The sequence below is a fragment of the Neltuma alba genome, unplaced genomic scaffold (genome assembly GCF_004799145.2).
Source record: "Neltuma alba isolate B1F8T4 unplaced genomic scaffold, ASM479914v2 tig00000235_pilon, whole genome shotgun sequence".
Taxonomy (NCBI): Eukaryota; Viridiplantae; Streptophyta; class Magnoliopsida; order Fabales; family Fabaceae; genus Neltuma; species Neltuma alba.
In genome coordinates, this window is record NW_021631972.1 from 8,450 (window position 1) to 31,000 (window position 22,551).

A 22,551-nucleotide genomic window follows, 5' to 3' on the forward strand; every position below is an offset into this window, starting at 1 on the left:
CTAATGCTTATATTTGGTATAATTTTTGCCCCACTAATAAATTTTTTTGGTCCGCCAATTAAAAAGATGGCTCTCATGCTCTATAGGAAAAAGAACACTAATTCCTCCTTCTCAGGGAGAACATGCTCTGCTTATGCGAAGTTCCAAAGAAATCAAGAATGCGTATCAAGGAAATGAAGACAACATTCTCCATGGGACTTGGCCTAAATTACAAACAAAGGAGACTCATCATGTTAGGCCTTCTAAGAGTGCCACTTGTAGCCATGGTGGACCTTTCTTTGCTGATAAGTCGAAAGGCAATGACAGAGATGAAGAATGCTCTGAAGACGATAATGAGAAGTTGAATGATGATCTTTCTGATGATGACATATCAGAAAAATCTCTGGACAAAGACAATTAAGAGCTTCTCTTTAGAACGACTGAGGATCTAACTAGAAACTTTCCAACTTTTTCCTTTTTAGGGAGAATGAAGAAGAGACTTTACAGAGCTTGGCGCAAGGCTATTATTGTGAAGTTGCTTGATAGAAGCATTGGCTGCGAAGCTTTGCTCACTTGGCTAAAGACTCTTTAAGGCAAAAGAGGAGTTCTCAACCTCATCAACATTGGATATGGTTATTTTGAGGTTAACCTTTCCAACAGAGAGGATTATTTTAATGTTTTATTAGGGGGTCCATGGATGATTTATGACCATTATTTGACAGTGAGGCCATGAGAACCACGTTTTATTCCTTCAAGAGCAAGAATAGATAAGGAAGCAGTGTAAGTGAGAATGCCAAGTGCTTTCTTAGAGTATTATGACCAGGAAGCTCTTACTATTATTGGAAATAGGATTGGGGAAATGATTTAAGTTGATTTTAATACTTCCTGCCAGTTAAGAGGGCACTATGCTCGTATATGTGTCCTTGTTGATCTTGGAAAACAATTAATGTAGGGATTTAAATTAGAAGATGAGGAATATTTTTTGGAGTACGACTCCATATGCTGTGCACTAACTATGGTGTCTATGGTCATAGGAGTGAAACATGTCCCCGTAGAAAGAAAACAGGGGAGAACAATAAAGGAGAAAGTAGTGAAGGGAGATTGAACTAGGAAATGCTGAAAGACCAAGATGTGCAAGTTAATGAACCCTACCGGGATCAATGGCGAGTAGTGTAAAGGAATTGCTAGCATCAAAAAAGTAAAGATAACAAGGGGGACTAAACACAACAAGATCATCTGGGGTCGTGTTCTAGCATCCTTGCAGATGTGGAGGAGCTTGTACTTGAGGCGGGTACGTTAGGGGAGGCACGGAGTACTGATGTGCATGAGAATGAGGCACGACTACCTCAATCCCAATGCACTAACGTTGTATATTTTGTGAGGGGAAGAAAAAGGGGATAATGACAAAGCAGCGACAGCGAGAAATTAAAAAAACAGAAAACAGAGAGCGTGCCCTTAGTGTAGTGGATCAAGCCGTGAATGTGAATTTGAAAGAGCAAGAGTTGAGGAAGAGAGTTGAGAAAAGAACACGAGATATACTAGGCAACAAGATGAAAAGTGGCGATCTGTACATGATTTCTTTGGAGGATAGCATTAAGGAGTCAAAATATGTGGGAATGAAAGATGGGGAGTTAATGGCGGCAGATGGAGCAGAAGAAGAATTGGGTGAGGTCACTGATGAAGTGGACTCATTCAAAAAGGCCCATAATTATACAGTGGCCCTGGTGGAATAAGTATTGAGGTCATACGCGATGAACTAACATGTCGTTTGGTACGAAACATTAAAAATGAGACGTTAGAATTGGAATTGTAATTGAAAAAAGAATCATTAAAATAGAAATAGACAAACCCATAGAGGTGGGATTAGGGAATACCACTTTCTCCTATGGTATTCTCCAATCCCACATACATGAGTTTGGATATATATCAAACAATTTCTTATACTACTCTTTTAATAGATTTTCTAAGTTGTAATTCTAATCTCAATCCTTTATTTTCAATGTTTGCTACCAATCGTAACCTAAGAGTACATGTGCTTGGCAAACATAAGGGCATCACATCGTTATGAGATCTAGCAACGGTATCTAATTCACAATGGTTAATTCATCATGAAGTAAGAGACAAAAGCTAAAGCGAAGAATATATGCGTGTCTGTTGAATGAAGAAGTACTAAGAAGCTTGGAGAAGAAAGATGGAAAAAAGGACAAGGAGTGTTTTATTGGTAGTTATATTATATACTATATACATACTCATGTATTCTCTATAGATTTATTATTATTTCCACACTTATATACAGTAAACTGATAAAAACTGGAACCAAATCGTTCTTATATATTTTTAAAAAATAAATTAAATTTTATTTCTCTTATGTAAACCGAGTTGATTGGATTTGGTTCAGGTTTTGCTCAAAACAGAATCAAACCAAATTTTGAGCATCCTTGTTACATCAACGAACAATTTTATTTCATGGTTTGGGTCAATCTTGATGTGCCCCATTTATGTTGTGAGAAATAAAAGAATGTATAAATTAATGGGAAATTTAATGCATCGATCCATCTTCATCCCTCTATTAGTCTATTTTCTTTCTTTTCTTTCCTTTCCTTTCCTTTTTCTTTTTCTATTTATACTTTCCTTGGTTGTAAATCAGAAAGCTTTATGCCTAGTTGTTCTTTACTACTTGTCTCTCTCTCTCTGTGCGTTTTTTCTTTTAACAAGAAGGGTAAAGTAGGATCCAAGACTTTGATGTTATTTTCTAGTGGCACCCAACATTCTAATAATATTATTTTTCTAATACTTTTAACATCTTAATCTGATTTATAATATATCCAATATCTTGAATCATAAATAAGATTATGATACCAAATACACAATATAAAAATAACATCAAGGCATGCTGGGCGTACTACAAATAAGATGAAGATGCTAGACGTGACTGAGAGTGTTGGATGCAAAAAGAATATATATAAGACCAGCATTATTGGAGAGCAAGACCGTCTTTGGCACGAATGCTTAACGTGAGAAGAAAGCATTATATCTGATTCTTTCTTTTTCTTTCGTTTTCGTTTATCCATTCCTGAGTTAAGCAGAAAAGCATTATCGTAGCATAGATCTGGAGGGTTGCTATTAGACATTATCCTAAGCTTAACTTTCTGGGTCTGAAATTTTCTGTGGAAACATAATCCCAGAGAAGGAAGATAGAAGACGAAGTAGTCTAGTGAGTTTCAATCGATCAGAGATCCATTAACAATATATGGATCCATCTTCCATCACTGGACCTCTATGGGAAATGATCAAGTGTTGCTGTTGTTACCTCAACCAAGAAGCTGCTTATATCTACGACTTGGAAGAGAATCTGCAATCGCTGGAAGAAAAATGGAAGAAGGTTAAAGGGATGAAGAAAGATGTGGAAGCAATTCTCGAAGAAGAAGAAAAAGCAGGAGAAAAGCAAAGGTCTCACCAAGTGAGTGGGTGGCTGAATAGAATCGAGAGAACTCAAGAGGTACTTCGCATTATATTTAATTTTCAAAATTGATTTCAAAGCTATGACAGTAAGACACTACACATCTATTTGCTTCTGCTTTTTGTTTAACTAACTTTCTTAAGCTAATTTAATTTTTAAATTAATTTTAGAGTCCATTAGTTGCAAGAAGAAACCTTCATAATGAAATTCAATTATAATCGAAATCAGTCATATTAGTTAGATTTTATGGTTATTTTTTTGTTATATAATTCATTTATATAATGGGAACTATAATTTTTTTACCAGCTAATATAGTTAAAATAAAAAACATTATTCCAATATATTATATTTTACATTTCATAGTTATTTAAAATGAAATTAAAAAATTTCAAATCTATAATCTATAAATGAATCTAAAATATTAAATATGAGAAGTTGTTCGATAAATATTACGGATCTTTCCGTTCCAAAAATTTTTGAGATGGCCACGCGGCCATGTCCTAATGTTTTATTTTATAAATTTATCTTACTTATCAAATGTCAATTTGATTATATTTTTTATGGATTATATGCTATTTTTTGGTGGATATTTTGCATTTGTTTATCTTTGTCTTTCAAGATTACAGGAAACTTTTAATATTTGCCAAATTTTGATTGCTGCTAATTTTTATCTATTTTATTTGTATGACTTTCTCTGTCATGAATTCTTATGTTACATGTATAGTTGGTGTTCAAATAAAAAAGTACCGTTATTCCATCCATAAGCACCTTACACCAGTACTCATGAATATCGTTGAAGTTGTGAAAAATCAAAGTGACAACAACTAAGAAAAGACAATGACAACCTGCCAATCAATTATGCTTCTTCAAAAATTTAAGCGAAAACATTAAATAGATCCTAAACAAGGAAATTAATTATTTCCTCAATCTTTAAATTTACATGTCGAACTTCAATATTTACATATCAAATTTTTGTATTACAAATGGTTAGGATCCATGGGTAATTAATTTCCTTATTTAGTACTTGTATATAATTATTTAATCCAAGGTTTGATATCTAATCTCTGAAATTTGATCTCATTTTGAGTTTGGTTCATAAAATTTGAAACTAATATTTTCAGTCCTTCAAATTTACTCTGTCTATAAACACTAGCCCCTGTAAGCTAAATAAGATTTCAAATTTCAAGAATAAAATACATTGGTTTCAAATTTTTGGGACCAAAATTAAATGAGGTCACATTTTAGTAACTAAAAATTGTATTGATGACCCTTAATTCAACATATAGTTTAATTATATTGTTTTAACCATTGTCTTTATTTGAAATTCTCTCTGGTCCCAAATATAGGAGTTAATTTATAGTACAATTTGTACTATAAACTTGCTCTTATATTTAGAATTAGAGAACGTATTAACAAATAAAGCAGGATTATCTACAACTATGTAATTACAAACACAGGCACATATATGTCCATGCGTGCTAGCGTTCGAGATCTTACCACCTGTAGAATTAAATTTGATTTGAAAGCATAGAATGATGAAGCTAATTAACAATGTTAAATTCACAGGAAATAGAAGATATTCGAGTTCGTAGAACTAAACCGATTCAAAACAAATGTCTAAGTGGATGTTGTCCAAAGAATTGCATGTCAAGCTACAAGTTAGGAAAGGATGTTGCCAAGACTCTAAAGAATGTAGACGAACTAGAAACTGAAGGGGAAAGGTTTTGTAAGGCTTTTGAAATTGCGCTCAAGCCCCTGCATAAGTGGAATGAGATGCCTTCTGGTGAGACGGTGGGCTTAGATTTAATGTTTGATAAGGTATGGAAAAGTATTGAAGAAAAAAATGTTGGAATCATTGGCTTATACGGGATGGGCGGGGTAGGAAAGACTACCTTGCTGAAGAAAATTAATAATGAACTTGGGAAGAGATCATCAGCCTTTTACATTATGTGGGTGGTGGCGTCCAGAAGTCCCAGCTTAGATAGTATTATGGACAGCATCAGAAAATCGGTAGGGATTGGAGATGACCTTTGGACTCATTGTAGCAACCAAGATGAAAAAGTTGCAAAGATTTACAAAATCTTGAAGAAAAAAAAATTTGTTTTGTTATTGGATGATATATGGGTGAGCTTGGACTTGGAAAAAGTGGGAGTGCCACATCCAAAGAAAACTAATTTTCAGTCTAAAGTGTTATTTACAACACGATTTGAGGATGTGTGCGCAAAAATGGAAGCTCAAAAAAAATTTGAAGTTAAAATTCTAACAGAGAAAGAAGCGCTAGAGTTATTTTGTATGAAAGTTGGTGAGGAAACTTTAAAATCTGACCCTATCATTCCAAAGCTAGCAGGGGAGATGGCTAGAGAATGTAAAGGGCTACCGCTTGCATTAACTGTGGTAGGAAGGGCCATGGCTGGTGTGAAAAGTGTGGAAACATGGGAAGACTCAAAGAATAACTTAAGAAGTTCCTCACGGACAGCTTCAGATGTGGAGACAGAGGTGTTTCCTATCCTCAAGTTTAGCTATGATCAACTACCAGATGGAACACACCAAAAATGTTTCTTATATTGTGCTTTATACCCAGAGGATTATGAGATTCCAATGCACCATCTCATTGATCAATGGATAGGAGAGGGATTTCTTTATAACAATGGGATGAGAAGTGTGCATGAGTCGCGTCGTCATGGTGCATCCATAATTGACGACTTGAAGCTATCATGCTTGTTAGAGTATGTTGAAGGTGATATCTTTTTGGAGCAATCAATTAAGATGCATGATGTCCTTCGTGATATGGCGTTATGGATAGCACGAGATCATGATACAAAAAAGAAGAAGGTTGTAGTACAAGAAGATGCGCGGGCATTGTCTGAAGATAATGTTGAAAATTGGGAAGTGGTTGAAAGGATTTCAATCATGAACGGTGATGGGCGTGCTGATGGATCATGTATAGAATTGCATTGCAGAATTTGGACAAATCTCATAACATTAATATTGAATTTTGATCCTGTTGTTGATTTTGTTGCAATAAATGGATTACAAAACATCCAACATGCGAAGCAATTAAAAGTTTTGGAACTACACGGTGTGCAAAATGTACCTGCTGCAGAAATAGGTGGCTTAGATCTTTTGGAATATCTATCATTGCGAAGATGCATGTTAACGAATGCATCAGACATTTGGAGAGGGTTGAAGAATTTGAAAAACCTGAAGGTTCTTCATTTGTCTTTATCTGACGATGAAGATACTTCTTTAGGAGTGATATCAAATCTTCATAAACTAAAAGTGTATAGACTTCACACCTACGGACCTCCCAGCCCTGGCAAAGATGAGAGGGAAGAGAAAAAATTTCAAGAGCTGGAGCAATCATCAAACTTAGAGGAAATATGGGTGCAAATTAAATCTGAGAGTAGCCTCAACAGATTATTTAAATCAGCCAAGTTGCAAAGCTGCATATACGGCCTTGAGCTTTTTGAGGTTCAAGTTAACGTGCCATTATTAGTGGCAACCATGTCAAAAATGGAACACCTGCAGAGTCTTGCCTTGATTGCTTCATCTACTGAGATAGATCCTCCTGTTTGTGACACGTGCCGTCTATCGAAGCTTCGAACTGTGGCAATTAGAGGGGTCAGTACAATACACCATTTGACATGGTTGAAGTATGCTCCACTCCTTCAACAACTTCTTGTTGAACAGTGCTGGTCAATAGAAGAAGTGATAAAAGGAGAAATATTAGAAGATGAGAAGGATACTATATTCCGTTCTCTTGTAGAACTGACATTGTACCACTTGCCAAATCTTAGGAGAATTCATGAGAGAGTCCTGTCTTTGCCTTCCCTAAGATCCATTGTGGTGTACGCCTGTGGGCAGCTGAAGAAGTTACCTTTTGATTCCAATTCTGCCAATGCTAAGTTGAGACGTATCGAGGGACATCAAATCTGGTGGGACAACTTGGAGTGGGATGACCCCGCTATTAAATCCACTTTCCAGTCTAAATTTCAACCTGTTTTTGATTGAAGACTACTTTTTCGGTAAAGGTATTCATTCATTCGGGTTAGTACATTAGTCTTTTTGCTCGTATTTAATTATAACTTATAAGTAATTACCTGTATATTGTCGCAGATTTATTTGGTCATGGTCTTTACTTCTTTTGCATTTGGGACTTCGTAATTTGAATTAGCCTGGTATGATATTCTTCACTTTTACTTAGTTTTCCCTTTTCGTCTCATTTAGTTTGATTAATCATATTAATATTTCCTTCTTTGCTTTCATTGTTTTTAGAATAATGAGTCAGTCATTTTGTTAACTTCTATGTGCATACTATAATTAGTTATTTGAAATTGAAACACGGATATTTGAATAGAATTTTTTTATCAATAAAATAATATAATTAGATTGCAAAATATATTGTTATGCCTCAAAACATTATAGAGAGAGAAGGAAAATCACAGAAAATATGATAAATTAAATGAGAGGATAATGTTGAAGAGTGACCGAAAAAAATAAAAAGTAAATTTTTTAAATTTTTTATTCTATTTTATTATTTGTTTGAGTTTGAACCTGAACCTTTATTCATAATTAATCGCCCATATTATTTTATTTTTATGCTTTTTTTTTTGGATAAGATATGCTTTTATTATTTTAATGGGCTTAATTTTTAATATCTCGTATGACGAATTGAAAACTTCTAATCAGGCTTGAAGCTTTCGTCCAACATAAACTACCGAGCATTTATATCCTTTGTCGTTTTCTTGGAACAATATTTTTGGACATTGGAACATTGACTTTTATTTAAACTGGCTCACCTGTGACTGTTTGACAACCATCTTTATGATTGAAATTAAAATTAAATTGAGTATTGCTCTATCTGTTTTTTTTTTCCCTCACAAGACTTTGAATTATGAACATCAACTTAGGAACATGGAATTAGGTTCTGTTATATTACTACTCCCTCCGCTCCTAACTATAAGACCCATTTTATAATGTAAATTATATTACAAAATGATTGTTAATTATATTTAGGATCGGAGGAGTATTTTTGTACATAATCATTTGTATTAACTATTGTCAAATATATATAACAGGTGATGATGGATTGTGAATATTATAGAGCCCCATCCTTGATTTTATTGGATACTATTGGAGTTGACTGGTTCTGGTTTTCCTAGTTTAGTTTGCTTAAGGCTCAATATGAGAACATTTCAATTTGTATGAACTGTATCCTATGGATCAATATTGTTGTTTTCTTGGATTTGCATGGATTAACTGTGATGTATGAATACTGTTATTATTTTCTCTGATCTTAAATGTGGAAGCTTGTTAAGAGAATTTTTTTAAAATTTAAAGTTATTTTGTCTCCCAAATTTGTAGTTTTTTTTTTTTAAAAATAATCCCATTGATTCCATGTGTTAAGAGAGTCTCCATCAATATATGATTAGAGACGTATTTTAAAAAAATTAACACATTTTTTCTCAAAATAATGGACTTAAATTAATTTTCTTAATTTTTATAAATTAATTAGTTATCTAGCGTCTACATGTAATATTAGTGAATTTTTTTTTCACTTTGGTTTGAATTTGATTAATATTACTTTTAGTTCTTAATATAAAAATTAGTTGACTAATTTGAGTAGATTAAAGAAATTAATAAATATATATTGTATTTTTTAAAATATTTTTACTAATCAATATTACTATTACAAGGACTACCTTGAGAACAAAATAGATAAACATGAGAGATAAAATGAATTAAAGTCTTATATTTAGAACCAACATAAGAGTTAAATAAGCTCTTATATTAAGGACTAGGTGTAGTATTATATGGTATTATACAAGATAATATTTCTTCCTTTATACTACCTCTAGTCTTAATCATAACTATAGTCTTAATTATAAAATCTCATTTATAGATTAAATGAAGTCTTATAACTACGATGGAGTTAGTATATTCTTTTGTGTTTTTTTGGGGTATATGGAAAGCGACAGCTTGAGAGAGAGCTATTCTCCGCATGGTGAGCTTTCTTAGCAACATTTCAGCACACAGCACTTCCTCCGCAGCAGCTAAGCCGTCTTCATTGATTTTTAAATATAAAAATTGGATAATTAATTTTTAAAATTTTAAAAATAAATTATTTTAGTTATTTATGAAAAAACTTTGTTGTCTTCTTAAGTACTCCTTGTAATTATATGTATTGAAAATTACCCTCTGAATGAAAAATCCTTTTAATATGTGTAAATTAATAGACAGAGTTTAGAAAAAAATTATAAATTAAAAAAAAATTGAGATTTTATATTTATTATCAAAGTAGACATCTTTATTTGGCTCTTTTATTTAAGCATGAAAGGAGTACCATTTATAATTTTGAATCATAGTGTGACTATTAAGTTCAAAACCTTTATTTTGGCATAATTTTTAATTAAATGTATAAATTATTAATTCCGCAATATTCTTATAAGGAAAATGGCCAATCTACACTGTTGCAAATAAAGGCGGAAAAGTAAATATTTGTTGTATATATATAATACATATAATAAATATAAATATAAATAATTTGGGGATGAAAAATATCTTCTGTAATGAATAAAGATGGAAAACCAAAAGAAAGAAAAGAAATGGAGCAAAAATCTTCTGCACAAAAATTGAAGCAAATTCATATTTGGACCCATTTTAAACACTCATGACGCGGTGATAAGTGAATGAGTTGAGGGCAAGGCTTTCAAATCTGGACCGGACGTTGAGCCGAAGAAGAGAATGGGTCATGGATCATGTAATAATTAAATAAAAAATATTTATATATTTATGTACTAGTGTTTATGATATAAAGTTATCAAATAATTTAAAAAAATGAACTTAAATAGTTTAATTTCATAACAAATTAACAAGCTTATATAATAATATATATCACAACAAATTATTGGTAGTAATATAATAAAAAATATATCTTTAATTTTATATTAGTTATTTTGGATAAAATAAAAATGAGTTAAACAATAATTTAAAAAGTTTATAAAACTAAAATTATAAAGAGTGGAAAAAGAAACAAAAAGAATGACTTATCTTCTTGTAGCTCCACATGGAGGATTTCCGTCTATATTTTTAATAAATTATAAGGTTAATATAAACTTTGGTCCCTCAATTTTGTTTAGTTTTGGTACTTCAAATTTCAAACCATAGGTTTTATTCCTTCAAGTTTTTTTTTATTTATAACATTGATTCTTATGATCCACTAAAAACTTAGATCATTTTGCCCATTAAAGGATCGAAACCAAAATAAGATACTAAAAATTATATTAACCAGAAATTACATTAACCATAAATTATAGTTATAATGTAATTTTGTTCGATGAATATTAAATCAAAACACACTTGCCAAGAGTCTCAGAAAGTATAGGCCAGAGTCTAAACACGCAACCTGGAAGAAAAAAAAAGCCTCTCAATATTTATGTTCTCTTTTTTCCTCTCCTCAACGTTTTCTTTCTTCTTCTTCCTAGCCGTTTATCCCCACTGCCGCTGCTTTTTTGTTTCTTTCTTTCTTATAAAATATTACCAACAATTCTTAATATAAAAACTAGTTAACTAATTTGAATAGATTAAGAAAACAAGTTAAATTAGTTATTTATAATAAATATGTATTATCTTTCCTAAAATATTTTTACTAATCAAGTGTATTGGCCAGAACTATCAAGACCTATCAAGTGTATTATCTTTCCTAATGTTGGGTACATAGTACTTGTCAATACTTGGGATTACTTAATGCCTCGCTCATGGGATTCACCAATATCACCTTCTCCCTTGGTATTGAGTTAAGGCTGAATTGGAATTGAGTGGTTACTGAGTTGAGACCTAAATTTAGATTAGGAATTGTTCCAATTCTTAGAAATACAAACAGTTTTGGATTTGAAGAGAAAAATGCTGGAAATAAATTTAAAAAAATGGAAAAAATAAAAATTGACATTTTAAAAAATATCAATATTATGTTTTCAGATTATTTGTAGGCATATGGTATTATTTTTTTATTGAATCTGGAATTATTGTTGCTGAGATGATTATATTTAAAATCATATGCAACTAATTGGTTTTTGACTTCCTAAAGTTGTTACCAAAACCATTCTAGGAAGATAGAACCAAATTCTTATCAACCAAATCTTTTCAAGTTCAAATCAAAAAAATGAAACAAATTCAGTGTGCTGTTACGTCCAACACTTTAGAGCACGTCCATTTCGTCTGGCAGTGTAGATGTACAAAGCCCAATGAATCTCCAAGGCAACTTCCGAAACTAGAACCCCTTGACCTTGGGAATGTACCTAATAAAGCCCATTCTAGTTCACCAATTAGAATACAATCTTCTCCAAAAAGGATGGTTACGCAGGCCGACGATGGTATATACAAGCCCAAATGTCCTTTTGTTGGACTTCTTCAACATGAGGATCCAACTTTACTGTGTCCAAAATAGCATAGCCCCTTTCACTTAAAGAAGCCCTAGCCGTTCCTCATTGGAGGAAGCTATGGCCAACGAATTTAACGATCTAAGACGCGACAAGACGTGGGTGATAATGCTATATAATGGTCAGAAATTAGTTGACTGTCGATGGGTTTTTAGGATAAAATTCAAGCCTGACCACTCAATCCTGAAGCACAAGGCACATTTAGTCACTTAAGGATTTCAACAAACTCCTGGAGTTTATTAAGGAGAAATAGTCAATCCAGAAATTAAGCCAATAACAATCCGAATGATTTTGACCATAGCAGTGACCTTTAACTTGATGTGAATATATAATGTGTTTCTGAGTGGTTTTCTACTAAGAGGACGAAGTCTACATGCATCAGCTAGAAGGATTCATTTATCAATAGAAACCTAGTCATATCAGTAAGCTGATTAAAAAAATTTCTGGCTTGAACTAGGCCCTTAGGGCCTGGTTTGATAATTTAAGAATGACTTCACTTCGACTGGGTTTTGAAAATTGTAGGAGTGGTATCTCTCTATTTATGCTTTGAACAAATACTCTTATTGTATTTGTCTTAATCTATGGGGATGATATCTTAGTGACTGGCATTGACTACCTATCAATATCGAATACTTCGTTCGCACTCAAGCATTTAGGACCATTGTATTACTTTCTAGGACTTGAAGTTTATCAGGATGGCTCATGAATTTATTTTAATCAGGACAAGTATACTCTTAATTTGTTAAAAAGATTCAAAATGCTTGATTGTGTAGTTCTTTCAACTTGTCCAGACATAGCCTATTGATTAAGTGAACAAGCTCAATCAATTTCTTACTGAACCACAAACTGTTTGCTTTCAAGCAGTAAAGCGTATTCTTAGATATCTTAAAGACACTTATCATTATGGGTTGCATTTAAAACCATTTAGTTCTGTTCAACTACTTGCTCTAGTACTTGTTGTAGGAGTCTCCTTTTAGAAGAAATTCTGGGTCTTTTTTATAAGATCCTTTGATAGTTTCAACCAGGATTAAATGTTTTTTTCATATATGTGAGGGTAGTGAGAGAATAGAAGTTAATATGATATTAGAATTTAGTGTTATTAATGAAGGTAATATTGAAAATCACTTAAATTTTATGACAAATTTAATGATTTTAGCAGTTTTTATTGGTATATGTGAATTAATTGGTGAATTTTTATAATATGAACTAGAAGGAGTACATGCTTATACAACTTATGCAGATGCAGATTGGACTTCAAATGTAGATGATAACAAATCAATGGCCAGTCAGAGATATATCTCTAGAAGCACTTTGTTTCATGGTCATCAAGAAAGCAATAGACAGTTTCTTGTTCTGGCACCAAGTCAGAATAATATAGAGCCTTGGTGGACAGGGCTATGGAGATTAAATGGTGGAGTTCTCTATTGTTTGAAATTGAATTATTCTTGAAAAGGCCATCGGTGATATGGTATGAAGGCTCTGTTCTGCGCTCAATTTTAGCACCACGGAAGCAAACTCAGGATGGCTAACACACCCTCTCGTTTGAGGGGAAACATTAGAGCTAATCACAATTGGCATGTTTTACTAATAGCATTGTTTAGTAACATACAGCTTTAAAAGATATCTTCTCATCTTTTTCTGGATGCGTGTCCCATTATTTGTAGCAACTTGCTTTGTCTTATTCTTCTGTGTGTCGTATCACAGAGTCTATAACTTTTTGGGCTGAAGATGGGCTTTCGAATCCAAGAGGCCTGGGTCGCAATTCATTGGGCCACTGACTACGTCCTCAAATATGCCATTGTGACACCCAACTGACACTATGTTAGTAGGTGGCGACCCAAATGTGGATCAGAAGGTTTGGGAAAGGCTGGAAGATATAGACACGGTTCGAATCATGTATTGGGTCACACTTGATCAATCGAGTTCAAATGTGGTCGATGAAATTGCGACCGTGATTATTTTCCAAAGAGTTGACCCTATATAGTCAAAAATTTTGTTGAGGATGGCTCAAAAAATGCTCTAATTTTCTTTGCAATATCATCAGGTTCTTGCAGTAGTTCTCTTGGATCTGCTGTTTGCCCATTTTATCATGAAATAACATAATTTATTGAAATGGCCAACGAACATATCAAAAATTCACCCAAAACGTGGAATGTAGTGGAGGCTGTTAGACATGGAGACTGTTAGATGGCATGGTTGCATCCTTCGTCTGATATAAAGGGGGCTAGAGTGTGTTTCCATGGGACCTTAGAAACGGTAGTAAAAGAAAATAAATATAAACTTTTAATTTGAAAGCCTAGAAGGAGGGTTACCGCAAGAAGAAATATACTTGTTCACTAATTCATTTAACTTGGATTCAAATAACACTCTGTATTTCCTAATTATTTATGTAAACTTTTGTCAAATATGTAACAGTTGGAAGCAACAAAAAATGGGCTCCACACGATGTGAAAGAAAGAAACAAGTAAACAAATGAAATAAAATGATGAAAACTCGAACGAAATCGTCCTTGTTGAAAAGCCCAATTTTGTTTTATTTACTGTACAAACCAATCGGTTTAGTTTGATTCATGTTTTGCTCAAAACTGAATCAAACAAAACATTGAATTTTGATGTGTTATTTCGCAACAAGATGAATGCGGTGCGCTGCTGATTATTTAATCATAAGAAACAAATTTTCAGTCTGCTGTTACGTCCAATGCGCAAAACACGTCTATTTCGTTTGGCACCAAGCCCAATGAATCTCCAAGGCAACTTCCAAGTCCATATGCTTCAGCAAGGAATCATTTATCAATAGAAACCAATCATTTATTTTGTATACGTAAAAATACTTCTAAAATTATGGTTTTGATTCCATCTAAATATTTTTTAGATAATTTATGGCTTGAAGTAGGCCTAGAACTGATTTTGATTTTTTTTTTGTCACCACCTGCTTTTGATTTTAAGAATGACTTCACTTCAATTGAGTTTTGAAAATTCTAACGGTGATCTCTCTGTTTCTACTTCGCATGAAGTCTTTTAGAGTTATTTAAATGAAATCAAATCATAATTTTAAAAATAATTTTATAATATATGAAATAAATATACGAAGAAATTTATCTCTATTTATAAAAAATATTTTAAAAACACTTCTGAAAACATTTAAATATCTTTTTAACATGTTCCTTCTTCTGGTCAATTTTAGCACTGTTGAAGCAGAAGATGGTTATCACACCCTTTTGTACGGGGCTCCTTCTTATCTTCTTTTGCATGTGGTTTCATTGTTTGTGAGTTGTAGCACACGGTTTTGTGAGCTCTTTTCAGTGTTCTTTTCTGTTATTGCCTTTCTACTCGTCAGCCATTCCGTGTTTTGCGTGAATTTTTGACGTGTTTGTCGGCCACTTCAATAAATTATATTATTTCTTTCGTGATTTGGTGGATTTGCTTGTCGCCTTTCATTTCATGTTTTGGGTGAATTTTGACGTGCAGCACTTTATTGTGAAGAATAAAAAAATATATAAATGAATGCGAAAGTTAATGCATTAATTCACCTTCACTTTCCGTTTTCTATTTTAATTAGAAAATTAAGAAGAACCCCACCATTATTAGAGACCTAGACCGTATGTTTGGCACGAATGCTTAAAATGCTTAATTTTGAAAACTAATTATAACTTAAAAATTTAAATAGATTGTATAAATTTCTAAGCATAATAAAAAAAATATAGAATTTTTCATATAAAGAATTTACTTCTAATATTTAGACAAATAAAAGTACCTAGCCTGTAATAGGAATAACCAAAATGTATATGATTCCAATCAAATTTCATGGTTTGACAATGAATTTAAATGTTTTCGGAAGAAATCATAACAGTTATATATTAAAAAAAATTAGGAAAAAGTCCACCATTAAAAATTTTAGCGGTGAGAAGGACTTAATTTTTCATATATAGAAAGGATGTGTACTCTACAAATTTTGTACCTACATAGTACTGCTACTCTGATTTATTCATTTTCAATGGGAGACTTTTCCTCAATTTTTCCTGGACCTTATCGTTATTTTTGTAGATAATATATTTACTTCATCGAGGTAGAAGGGGAACTATGGTTGATAAATAAAATACAGTGTTATATGTTTTATTGTTATCTAAAATGATCTTGCCCTTCACTCTGCCCCTCCACCTTCACCATCCATCCTAACAATCCATTTCTACCAAACCCAGGTTGTTGGCTTTTCGTTTGGACCTCTTTTTGGTGTTTTTGGAGCATATTGGATGACCGTGTGCTTTTTTTTTTTTTTTGAGGAATTAAAAAATTGGACATATTATGAAATTTAATGCATCTATCTTCTTCTCTTTTATTCCTTTTTATGGACATTTGATGAGAACTAGGCTCAGTTTTTTTTCCTCAGTAGAAAGCATTCTAGCTCATTAAAATGGTTTTATGAACAATTAGTTCAATAGGAAGTGACCCAAATGCAGTTTAATCAGCATGGAAAAAAGTCAAGATGACGTGGCATTGTGAGGAGAAATAATTGTGCAAAGTCAAGTTTGCATTCCAGCTGAAAATACCATCCTGCCCCTGGATATTTTTGCTTTCTTCCGGCTCTGATCCCCTCTCTGATCATTTCCTCTATATAATCTGTTGCTGTCTACTTTACTTAGGATAGCATTGAACAGAGGAAAGAGATTGAAGTGCAGAGAGATCTGGAGGGCTTATCTCAGACTAAGACGACGAAGCAAAAAGACGCAGTGAGTTTCTTCAATCTCTCATTAGCTTCCTGAGGCTCTGATAAGATCCTTAATTATGGAAGCAGCATCTTCCGCCATATGGGATGCCGCCAAGTGTTGCTGTGGTTACCTCAACAAAAAGGCTGCTTATGTCTTTGACTTGGAAGACAATCTGCAGTTGCTCAAAGAAAAATCAGAGAAGCTTGAAGACATGAAGAAGGATGTGGAAGCAATTATCGAAGAAGAAGAAAATCGGGGAGGTAGGCAGAGGTCTCATCGAGTTAACGGCTGGCTGAATAGAGTCGAGAAAACTCAACAGGTACATACTATAAGTTATATTTATTATTGAATTTTAATTTAATTTCATAGTCCATTAATTGCATCCATTTGATAATTATTACTCCCTCCAGTGTTGTGTATTTTCAGTTATATGTCCTCTGACATAGTGCACACCCTCTTGCTTTCACTACTGGTTAACTAATTTTCTTAAACTTTTATTATTTAATTCTTAAACTAATTTTTCAATATATTCGAAATAGGTCGTGTTAGTTAGATTTTACGGTTATTTTTTGTATATAATTTATTTATTTCATTGATATATAATGGGAACTATACTTCACATAAAATACATTATAAATAGATTCTGAATAAGAAAATTAATTATTTTCTCAACCTTATTGTACTAACAAACGAAGCATGCCTATTCTTGTCTACAAGAATGTAATACACACACGCACACATCTCTGTATGCGTGGTCTCATGTTCAAGATCTAATTACCACCTGTACATTCAAATTTGATTTGAAAGTATAGAATGATGACATTGTGAAGCTAATTAACAATATTATATTCACAGGAAATAAAAGATATTCAATCGCGTGGAACTGACCAAATTCAAAACAAATGTCTAAGTAAATGTTGTCCAAAGAATTGCATGTCAAGGTACAAGTTAGGGAAGAATGTTGTCAAGATCCTGCGGAATATAGATGAACTAAAAACTGAAGGGGAAGGGTTTTGTAAAGATTTTCAAGTTGCGCACAGGTGTCCACGTAAGTCAATTGAGATGCCTTCTTGTGAGACAGTGGGCTTAGATTTAATGTTTGATAAGGTATGGAAAAGTATTGAAGAAAAAGATGTTGGAATGATTGGCTTATATGGGATGGGCGGGGTAGGAAAGACTACCTTGCTAAAGAAAATTAATAATGAACTTGCGAAGAGATCTTGTTTTTACATTATGTGGGTGGTGGTGTCCAAAAGTCTCAACTTGGATAATATTATGGACAACATCAGAAAATTGTTGGGGATTGAAGATGACAGTTGGAAGCGTTGTAGTAACCAAGATGAAAAGGCAGCAAAGATTTACGAATTCCTAAAAAGGAAAAAATTCATCTTGTTATTAGATGATATATGGGAGAGATTGGACTTGGAAAAGGTGGGAGTACCACATCCGAAGGAAACTAATTTTCAATCCAAAGTATTATTTACAACACGGTTTGAGGATGTGTGTGCGGGAATGGATGCTAAAAAATTTGAAGTTAAAATTCTAACAGAGGAAGAAGCGTTAGAGTTATTTTGTATGAAAGTTGGCCAGGAAACTCTAATATCTGACCCTCTCATTCCAAAGATAGCAAAGGAAATGGCTAAAGAATGTAAAGGGCTGCCACTTGCATTAACTGTGATAGGAAGCGCCATGGCTGGTGTGAAAAGCGTGCAAACATGGGAACAGTCAAAGAATAATTTAAGTTCTCGACGCACAGCTTCAAATTTGGGGGCAAAGGTGTTTTCTATCCTCAAGTTTAGCTATGATCAACTAGACGAAACACACAGAGAGTGTTTCCTATACTGTGCGTTATACCCAGAGGATTATGAGATTCAAGTGGACGATCTCATTGAGAAATGGATAGGGGAGGGATTTCTTTATAACAATGGGATGAGAAGTGTACATGAAATGCGTGACGATGGCATATCCATAATTGACAACTTGAAGCTATCATGCTTATTAGAGTATGTTGAAGGTGATATCTTTATGAAGCTCTCAATTAAGATGCATGATGTCATTCGTGACATGGCATTATGGATAGCCCGAGATCAAGATAGAAACAAAAAGAAAGTTATAGTACAAGAAGATGCACGGGCATTGTCTCAAGCTAATGTTGAAAATTGGGAAATGGTTGAAAGGATTGCCCTCATGAATAGTGCTAGACGTGCGAATGAATCGTGTATACAATTACAAGGCATAACTTGGCCAAATCTCATAACATTAATACTGAAGTTTGATGGCGGTGGTTTTGTCGCAGTAAATGGATTACAAAACATCCAACATGCCAGGCAATTAAAAGTCTTGGAACTACGCAGAGTGAAAAATGTACCTGCTGCAGAAATAGGTGGCTTAGATCTTTTGGAATATCTATCATTGGAAATATTCAAATTAACGAATGCATCAGACTTTTGGAGAGAGCTGAAGAATTTGAAAAAACTAAAGGTTCTTCACTTATTTTTAATTGCTGATGATGATACTCCTTTAGGACTAATATCAAATCTTCATCAACTGAAGGTGTATAGACTTGACACCCGTGTAACTGGCATAGATGAGGAAGAAGAGAAAACATTTCAAGAGCTGGAGCAATCATCAAACTTAGGGGAAATATGGGTGCAAATTAAATCTGAGAGTAGCCTCAACGTACTATTTAAATCAGCCAAGTTACAGAGCTCCATATATGGCCTTGAGATTCTCCGTTTTCAAATTAACATGCCATCATTAGTGGCAACCATGTCAAAAATGAAGCACCTGCAGCGTCTTGTCTTGGAATTTTTGCCTACTAAGATGGATCCTTCTATTTATGACACGTGTTGTCTATCCATGCTTCGAACTGTGGAAATTTTAGAGGTCAATACAATACATCATTTGACATGGTTGAAGTATGCTCCGCTCCTTCAAGAACTTTCTGTTGGACAGTGCTCGTCAATAGAAGAAGTGATAAAGGGAGAAATATTAGAAGATGAGAAAGATACCATATTCCCTTCTCTTGTAGAGCTGACATTATTCAAATTGCCAAATCTTAGGAGAATTCATGAGAGAGTTCTGTCTTTCCCTTTCCTAAGATCCATTATGGTGTACAACTGTAAGGAGCTGAAGAAGTTGCCTTTTGATTCCAATTCTGCCAATGCTAAGTTGAGAGGTATCGGGGGATCTCAAGTCTGGTGGGACAACTTAGAGTGGGATGACCCCGCTATTAAATCCACTTTCCAGTCTAAATTTCGTCCTTCACCGTATTGAAGACTACTTTTTCGGTAAAGGTATTCATTCATTCTAGTTAGCGCCTTAGTCTTTTTACTCGTATTTAATTATAACTTATAATTAATTACCTGTATATTGTCGCAGATTTATTTGGTCATGGTCTTTACTTCTTTTGCATTTGGGACATCGTAATTTGAATTAGCCTGGTATGATATTCTTCCCTTTTATTTAGTTTCCCCTTTTCGTCTCATTTAGTTTGATTAATCATATTAATATTTCCTTGTTTGCTTTCATTGTTTTTAGAATAATGAGTCAGTCATTTTCTTAACTTCTATGTGCATACTATAATTAGTTATTTGAAATTGAAACACGGATATTTGAATAGAAATTTTTATCAATAAAATAATATAATTAGATTACAAAATATATTTTTATGCCTCAAAACATCATAGCGAGAGAAGGAAAATCACAAAAAATATGATAAATTAAATGAGAGGATAATGTTGAAGAGTGACCAAAAAAAAATAAAAAGTAAAATTTTTTAATATTTTTTCTATTTCTATTATTTGTTTGAGTTTGAACCTGAACCTTTATTCATAATTAATCACCCATATTATTTTATTTTTATGCTTTTATTATTATTTTTTTTGATAAGAAATGCTCTTATTATTTTAATGGGCTTAATTTTTAATGTCTCGTATGAAGAATTGAAAACTTCTAATCAGGCTTGAAGCTTTTGTCCAACATAAACTCCCGGGCATTTATATCCTTTGTCGTTTTCTTGGAACAATATTTTTGGACATTGGAATACTGACTTTTATCCTTAGGGAGTGTTTGGATAGAAATCAAACCATGGTTTCAGAAGTGCTTTTACGGATTACGAAGTAAATATGTGGAGGAGGTTACTTCGTTTTGCGGAAAAGTGATTCTGAAACCGTGGTTTTGGTTTTATCAAACACCCCCTTAGACTGGCTCAACTGTCACTGTTTTACAACCATCTTTGTTAAAATTAAATTGAGTATTGCTCTATCTGTTTTTTTTTTTCCTCACAAGAATTTGAATTATGAACATCAAATTAGGAACATGGAATTAGGTTCAGTCATATTATTACTCCCTCCGGTTCCAAATATAAGACTTATTTTATAGTGTAAATTATATTATAAAATGGTTCTTATATTTAAGACTGGAAGAATATTTTTGTACATAATCATTTGTATTAACTATTGTCCAATATATATAACAGGTGATGATGGATTGTGAATATTATAGAGCCCCATCTTTGATTTTATTGGATACTATTGGAGTTGACTAGTTCTGGTTTTCCTAGTTTAGTTTGCAAAAGACTCAATATGGGAACATTTCAATTTGTATGAACTGTATCCTATGGATCAATGTTGTTGTTTTCTTGGATTTGCATGGATTAACTGCAATGTATGAATACTGTTATTATTTTCTCTGATCTTAAATGTGGGAGCTTGTTAAGAGATTTTTTTTTTAATTTTAAGTTATTTTGTCCCCTAAATTTGTATTTTTTTTTTTAATAATCCTATTGATTCCATGTGTTAAGGGAGTCTCCATCAATAAGGTAGCTTTCGATATATATGATTAAAGAAGTATTTTAAAAAAATTAACACATTTTTTCTCAAACTAATGAACTTAAATTAACTTTCTTAATTTTTATAAATTAATTAGTTATCTAGCGTATACATGTAATATTAGTGAATTTTTTTTTGCTTTGGTTTGAATTTGATTAATATTACTTTCAATCCTTAATATAAAAGTTAGTTGACTAATTTGAATAGATTAAAGAAACTAATTAAATTAGTTGTTTGTAATAAATGTATATTGTATTTTTTAAAATATTTTTACTAATTAAATGTATTGGTTAAAACTATTATTATTACAAGTACTACTTTAAGAAAAAAAATAAATAAACACGAGAGATAAAATAAATTAAAGTCTTACATTTAGAACCAGTATAAGAGTCAAATAAGCTTTTATATTAAAGATCAGATGTGGTATTATACGGTATTATACAAGATAATATTTCTGTCTTTATACTATCTTGAATCTTAATTATAAGATTTTATTTATAAGTTAAATGAGTTCTTACGGCTACGACAGAGTTAATATATTCTTTTGCTTTTTTTTGGATGTATGGAAAGCGAAAGCTTGCGAGAGAGTAATTCTCCGTATGGTGAGCTTTCTTTGTAGCACTTCAGCGCAGAGCACTTCCTCCGCTGCAGCTAAGCTATCTTCATTGATTTTTTAAATATAAAAATTAGATAATTAATTTTTAAAATTTTAAAAATAAATTTTTAGTTATTTATGAAAAAATTTTGTTATTTTTTTAAGTACTCCTTTTAATTATATGTATTGAAAATTACTCTCTTAATGAAAAATCTTTTTAATATGTGTAAATTAATAGACAGAGTTTAGAAAAAAAATTATAAATTAAAAAATAAAATAAATTGAGATTTTATATTTATTATCAAAGTAGACATCTTTATTTGGCTCTTTTATTTAAGCATGAAAGGAGTACCATTTATAATTTTGAATCATAGTGTGACTATTAAGTTCAAAACCTTTATTTTGGTATAATTTTTAATTACATATATAAATTATTAATTCCGCAATATTCTTATCCACTGTTGCAAATAAAGGCGGAAAAGTAAATATTTGTTGTACATATATAATACATATAATAAATATAAATATAAATAATTTGGGGA

General features: G+C 32.5%; 1 protein-coding gene and 1 long non-coding RNA gene across 2 annotated transcripts; both read left to right on the top strand.

Moving 5' to 3' along the window:
- The first annotated feature begins 3,229 nt into the window (after positions 1-3,229).
- Positions 3,230-21,323, top strand: LOC114760744 (probable disease resistance protein At5g63020). Its single transcript, XM_028950064.1, has 5 exons — positions 3,230-3,478; positions 5,006-5,935; positions 18,359-19,878; positions 19,964-20,025; positions 21,063-21,323. Exons 1-3 carry the CDS (start codon positions 3,230-3,232, stop codon positions 19,856-19,858), a joined length of 2,679 nt encoding a protein of 892 aa, XP_028805897.1. The 3' UTR covers positions 19,859-19,878; positions 19,964-20,025; positions 21,063-21,323.
- LOC114760688 (uncharacterized) lies at positions 6,742-8,768 on the top strand. Its single transcript, XR_003742078.1, has 3 exons — positions 6,742-7,470; positions 7,556-7,617; positions 8,518-8,768. It is a non-coding gene; the product is annotated as an uncharacterized LOC114760688 (long non-coding RNA).
- Positions 21,324-22,551: the final 1,228 nt, after the last annotated feature.

Excerpts from the sequence above, each read along its gene's own strand:
- LOC114760744 (XM_028950064.1), top strand. The coding sequence starts at position 3,230 with ATGGATCCATCTTCCATCACTGGACCTCTATGGGAAATGATCAAGTGT. Across the intron at positions 3,479-5,005 it reads GAATCGAGAGAACTCAAGAG|GAAATAGAAGATATTCGAGT; the intron begins GTACTTCGCATT and ends TTAAATTCACAG. Across the intron at positions 5,936-18,358 it reads CTTCAGATGTGGAGACAGAG|GTGTTTTCTATCCTCAAGTT; the intron begins GTGTTTCCTATC and ends TTGGGGGCAAAG.